Source organism: Micromesistius poutassou (genome assembly GCF_964030765.1).
Source record: "Micromesistius poutassou genome assembly, chromosome: 6".
Taxonomy (NCBI): Eukaryota; Metazoa; Chordata; class Actinopteri; order Gadiformes; family Gadidae; genus Micromesistius; species Micromesistius poutassou.
The window spans coordinates 6676616-6683157 of record NC_140276.1 but is presented as its reverse complement, the minus strand read 5'-3'; the positions used below and the strand labels follow the sequence as shown (position 1 = coordinate 6683157).

General features: G+C 50.4%; 1 protein-coding gene across 1 annotated transcript; it reads left to right on the top strand.

Moving 5' to 3' along the window:
* Positions 1–2845: 2845 nt before the first annotated feature.
* Positions 2846–5700, top strand: tmem265 (transmembrane protein 265). Its single transcript, XM_084468994.1, has one exon. It carries the CDS (start codon positions 3348–3350, stop codon positions 4440–4442), a length of 1095 nt encoding a protein of 364 aa, XP_084325120.1. The 5' UTR covers positions 2846–3347; the 3' UTR covers positions 4443–5700.
* The last annotated feature ends 842 nt before the right edge of the window (positions 5701–6542 follow it).

Sequence of the window (6542 nt, the reverse complement as noted above, 5' to 3'; positions counted from 1 at the left end):
CACACACCTAAGTGGATTTACAGCTCAGGCGCAATACGAATGATTTGGGTAATTATACGATTTATTTGTTACAACGACTGTGATGATATACCGAAGCTATTGCCGTAATAAAACAGGTGTTGCATTGCTGGCTGTTTGTGATAAATGGAGGGGAGAGAGGGGGCGGGGGTTTAATAGCCTTCATATTGCCTGCATAATTTAAAGAAAACGATAAGATTTGAAATGAATGTAGGCCTATAGTACATCAGCACCGAGCTAAAACTTGAACTAGGCTATGGAGGAGGATTACATCAACAGATGTGTGCTCCCTGATGATTTGCCGTGGATGTAATCAACAGAGGGGATTAGGTCGAGCAACGCATTATCAGTAATTACGCACAGGTTGTGTCGCTTGTCATTCATCTTTGAGCAAATTACACAGAGCCGTTATCCCGACACGGTACCTCCAAATGACTTGTGTGACACTTGTAAATTGGTGGTGTAGGTATAGGCCTACTGTTATTGGGGCGAGGTCTTTCTACACACAGTCCAAAGCACTATAAAACGCTGGTGTAAATGAATTGTGGTGCTTAAAGTATTAAATCCTGTCCATCCGCAGGTCCGCACCTTGACCTGCAAGACACCCAATGATAATGAAACACCGATTTGACACACAGCAAATTTTGTGGATATGGAAAAAGTATTAGAACAGGGTGGATGATTTCACCTGCCCATGCATCTTAATAAAAAACAACTATAAAAAGACCTCACGTAACATGCCATTACTCATACTTAGAGCCAAAATAGACTGTGAAATAGAGTGTCTCCTTGTCACCTGCAGCAGGATCATTTTGTCATGTGTTTGGAAAAGGTGTGTGTGTGTGTGTGTGTGTGTGTGTGTGTGTGTGTGTGTGTGTGTGTGTGTGTGTGTGTGTGTGTGTGTGTGTGTGTGTGTGTGTGTGTGTGAGATGAATGGTGGTGGTTATTGATGAGCGAGTGTCATGTCACTCTGCCTGACTCAGAACAAAAATAAATTACCTGGATTACCATGTTGTACAAAACAAAAAAATGGAAGTGCAGAGGCTGACCGAGGCAGAGGACAATCCCGCTGTGGAAAATAAGTGGAGTGCAGGCTTGAAAAACCGTTTACCCAAATAATGTTTTAAAGATAAAGGTAAGCCTCCCGCATGCCTAGAGTAGACGGCTGTAGAGATCCCGTCCCCCTCCACACACACACTCACACAAAGTTGCGAAACAGTTACATGCAAACATAATAATTCAAATATCTATTTTTTTTTATTGTCATTATTGCGACGGCTCAGGTTGTTTGAACACCCAAGACACATAATCAAGTCTGGTGGCCCAGACTTGATTATCTGTCTTGGATTTTGAATGAAACGGGTGCGATACTGAAGCGCTTGTGAGATAATAAGACGGTCAGTGGGGAGGGATTTTGTCTGCCTTTTTTTATCAATTTATTTCCCTTCCTCTTCCCCCGGAGGAAATTAATCAGTTATATGTCACATCCTCAGTCTCCGTCTCTGTTTGAGATTAAATCTGAGCGAATGGCTGCCTCTTGGCCCATGTTCTCCACTGGTATTAAAGGTAGAGGGATTCCTGATAGGTTATCATTGTTCCACCATGGCTTTACTCCCAAGTGGCAGGAAGTCACTCCATTTCCTTCCATCTTGCCTCTTCATAACTCTCTCCCACCTCGTCTTTATATGGGCCTCCTCCTTCCAGGCCCGAGCGTGCTTATGAACCGTTACCATCACGCAGTAACCCTTTATTAGGCACGTGCACAGCCAAGATGCCTATTCATCTTTAATGTTGGCTCTTTTGCTGGTGCGCCCTCTCTCTCCCCACTGCATCTCTCTCTCTCTCTCCCCACTGCATATCTCTCTCTCTCTCTCTCATGTGCTGCACACAGACACTCACACACATTTAATCTGGACCTCTGCAGCCCTCCTCCAAGATTCCAGATGACAGACCGCAACACCCCCAGCCCCCCCCTCCCTCCCTCCCTCCCTTTGAGAAACGAGATCAGTGTGAAAAAGCGATTAGTGATTAGTGTCTACCAACACCGACCAAAAATCATCTATATCACATTCCTCACATACGGCGATTCACTCAAGAGACCGTCCAATCCCCTCCCCTTGATTTGATCGCACTTAAGCGGCGGCGTTCGTTTGGGCCACATCAGCGGCCGCTAATGATTTCATATTACCATGCCTTCGATCGGGTCAGCGGCTCGCAGCCGTGACTGTGGAGCCCGGGCGATAACGGTGGCCGCTCCTGAAGCAGGGCTCCACCGCCGCCTTACAGCGGCCCACCACCGTCTCCCCAGCTCAATTCAATAAAAAAGAAAGGCCGGGTTCAATACTACGCCGGAGTCGATGATCATCCCTCAGACTGGGATCAATACTGGAGCCCCCCCCCGAATGAGATATGGTATGGCAACAGAGAAACAAATACTCACATTCAGACAGCAGCGGGGCCCCAGCTTGACATGTGCACCCAGCGTGAGGAACAATGCAGAGAAATTATCCTTGAACAAATAGTGCGTTATCAATATTCAGTTGAAATGAGACCGTAATTTGTGGCAGCCGCAGGCGCTGAAGTGGGAGTGTGGTGTGCGTGTGCGTGTGCGTGTGCAGTGTGTGTGTGTGTGTGTGTGTGTGTGTGTGTGTGTGTGTGTGTGTGTGTGTGTGTGTGTGTGTGTGTGTGTGTGTGTGCGTGCGTGCAGTGTGTGTGTGTGCGTGTAGAAGACGAGCACATCAGGCTCCAGAAACAAAGGGGAAGGGAGGTACAAAGGGCTCCTTTGCAAAGAGAGTAATTAATTTATCACAAACACGATTAGTGAAATATGTATGAAAGGAAGTATAAGAAAGAAATTCAACAAAGTTTGTTTGAAAATAGGATTATTTCAATGGCAGAGTTTGAGTCACGCACGCACACACGCGTCTCTGAGTGACAGACACACACGAAAAAGAGAGAAAAGAGAACTAGATAAACAACCTCCCGTGCTGTATCCACCAGGTAGATGGATCACCCAGAACAGCGTGTAAGGCTGTTAATGTCGTCTGCTTCAAACTGTCCCGTTATTCTTTAATTAGGGGCTGCTGTAACTTCGGTGTAAATACATATCAAGACAAAATCAAACATGTTTCACCCCGTGTGTGTTTCACGTGGCAGTGCCGCGATGACTCAGACACGGCGGCTTTTCATTCTACCCGCTAAAAAAAAGAAAAAATTTGGGCCACCACACACGGCTCCGCTTCTCCCTTCATACGGTCGACAGTCAAAGCAAAAGCGGAGGTGGAGCGGCATGCTGCGCTCTCTGATGTTCCTGCCTCTTCTTTCCAGGCATGGTGCCCACGCCCCAGGTGTGCGTATCAACCCTGGTGACAGTGAGCACAATGGCGGTGGTGGACCTCTACCTGCTGGAGCAGAGCATGCTGGGGGGCAACGCCCGCGGCGTTCCGGGGCCCAGCACGTGGCAGTGCGCCACGGTGCTGCTGGGCGACGCCGGCTTCCTGCTGGCGCTCCGCTTCGTGTCGGCCGGGGTGGTCTCCGAGGCGCGCTCGCCGCACCGCGGCTTCGCCAACGCCCTCTGGTTCCTCTTCCTCTCCCTGCTGCAGCTCAAGCTCTTCTTCGTGTGCCACAACTACCGGCAGGAGCGCCGGCCGCCGGACCCCCTGGCCCGGAAGACCCTGACCCTGCTGTTGTCCATCTGCCTGCCCTCCCTCTTCCTCATCCTGACGGGCGCCGACAGCATGACCCCGCAGCGGCGGAAGCAGGAGGTGCGCAGCCGCCTGCTGTGGGTGGTGGTGGACCTGCTGGACGTGCTGGACCTGCAGGCCGGGCTGTGGGAGGCCCACGGCGGGGGCGGCGGCGGCGGCGTGGAGCACGGCCTGCCCATCTGGGTGGAGGGCCTGGTCTTCTTCTACTGCTACGCCCTGCTGCTGCTGCTGCCCTGCGTGGCCCTCACCGAGCTGGGCTCCACGGGGTTGCCCGGACAACGGGGTCCCCGCAAAGAGGCGCTGTACCCGTGGCTCAGCCTGGTCACCATCAACATATTCACCCTGGGCCTGCGGGGCACGGGCATGCTGTGGTACCGCGACTCCCGGGTGTCCACCGTGTTCCTGGGGAAGAACCTGCTGGCGCTCGCCGTGAAGCTGAGCTCCGCCTGGGAGAGGCACGGCCAGGACCGCGGCGGGGGCGGGGGCGGGGGCCTGGGCGGGGGTGGAGGGGGGGCAGTCGGGGCGGGGGCCGGGGCGGGGGCCGGGCCAGGAGGGGAATCCTTAACCCTGCCGAGCCAGGGCAGGGTGGAGCCCGCGGAGACGCCCCAGTCGGCATCGGCTCCACCCTCCCGTTATCACACACTGACACACGCCCAAAACAACAGCCTGGCCAGCCTGGGGCCCAGCGAGGCGCCCTCCTTCATCTCCCATGAGCTCTAGAGAGAGACGCACTGGATTTTAGCAATCGCCGCGCGCGCACGGAGAGCCATGTGCGTTTAAGCACCCATACACAGGGTGAGCGGACGCCCGTGGGTGCATTCAGACGATGGCGCGTACTCGTCCATGGACCTAATGCGCTGGGTGGGTCGATGTGACCACACATCCGTAACTCGTGGACCTCCATGGACACTGATGGTTGGAGGATAAGCAATGACGTACTGAAAACACATTTGTCCTGTTGTATTTTTGGGCACATTTTTGTTTTATTATACGTTTTGTAAAAAATTAAAATAAATAAATGAAACAAATTACAATGAGCATTGAAGAAATATTGATAGCTCCAATGTTCCTTATTGTACATAATTTGTTGTATACATTTTAAATCTAGACCCTCACACCAAGAGCAAATGTATTTCACTTTTTACGCCTGTTTTAGCAAAAATAAAAATAAGTTCTAGGCTGATGAGACGGAAAATATGGAAATCAATATTTATACCGTAGGATGTTAAACGGTTGAGATGTTCACGTACATAGTGGTTTGGCTAACCCACATCACAGCCCTACTGCTTGTTGAGAAACCATTTATTTTATACAACTTCTGTCCTAAAACAGACCCTCTATCTCCTATATAAAAGTCAGTGAATCAATTTTAACAAGGGCAAAAAAACAACAACAAAGCCCCTTGTCCTATTCCTTTACTTTACACATGTTGTCTTTAATGATGGTATTGCCTTTAACCCAGATGATGTGTGCAATGGTGTCTTTATGGCTGTGGTTAATCAAGCCCACGCATGCTGTCAGACCGCTGGGGGCCAGGGGAATATAAGATCTACAGTACTGTCAAGTGCCTTGTTTCCTTACGCGCCCCCCCCTCCCTCTCTGGGGTGTCAGTCGGCACACATTAAACACACCACGTGAGACTTGGACGAATGCCCCGTGTTTACTGTGAACTTCTGCTGCCGTTATTAAGTACAATCCCAGGACGATGTCGCACAAACTGTAATAAAGTGTTTCATACTCCTGCCGGGGTTGACGCGTGGCTGGTTATCATGTTGGGGCCGTATTGGCAGCCTGTCAGCCCCCCCCGCTAAGGGGCCGATGAAAAGGCTGCCTGAGCCAAGAACACTCAACTGTCTTACACATTAGCTCTGTGTTTGTAATTCCCCGAGATTTCAAGGACCAAGATTTTTCTGTACCAAACTAGCAATCATCAACAACGTTTGCTTATTCAACACCACGCCTTATTCACCTCCACAACGCTTTGTTCAGTAAACCGGGCGACGATCCCAAAAGGGTTGGTTTTTTCGGTAGCAAACCACCAGTCGCTGAAAGGCCTTTGCATTTTCAAACACGCCAGGGAAAATGATTTTTTTTTGTAAGTTGACAGAGCGGGGAACCGTGAAAGAGGGGCACCCATCGTTTAAACCCACCTCCGATAGTCACGCTGTATTGAGCGCACAACACAAAATGAAGAGAGCCCCCTTCTCCCTAGTTTCATGAGGGAAGAGATCATCCTAGAAACCAAGGTTGCTTGCATCATACAAAAGAAACGGGAGCGAGCATGTTTTTCCAACGTTTCACAAAGGGCTTCCCGGGGTGCTCCTTAGCAAACGCCACGCTCCTCTGCCCACTTCTTCACCCATTTATCTTCCCTCCTAATTTCATATCATATTTGTTCATAAGTGCTGCTCTGTGATTTATGAAGCAGGCATATTGACATTAAAATGTTGCAGCCAATACACACTCAGTCTTGTGGAAAAAAAACAACCAACTATTTATTCTGGGCTCCTCTGGGAAAACATTCACTCCGTTTCCCTGGGTGTTTGCACTCGCAGTGGATCTGTGGCAGGGTGTGCAGTATGGAACAGTCACACCGTCCATCTCTCGCCCACCCTCTCACTTTCATCTCTCCCTGCCTCCACCGCTCTCCATTTCAAACACTCGGCATTCTGGGTGCTTTCCCCATTGGCCGACTACTCTTTTTTTCCTATTATAAAAGCTGTGGAGTCCACAGGCAGCGAGCTGGGCAAATGACTACCCCCTTGGATTTGATACACCTGTTAAGCCCCAGATAACCATGCTGAGCGGCCCTCTTCCAGC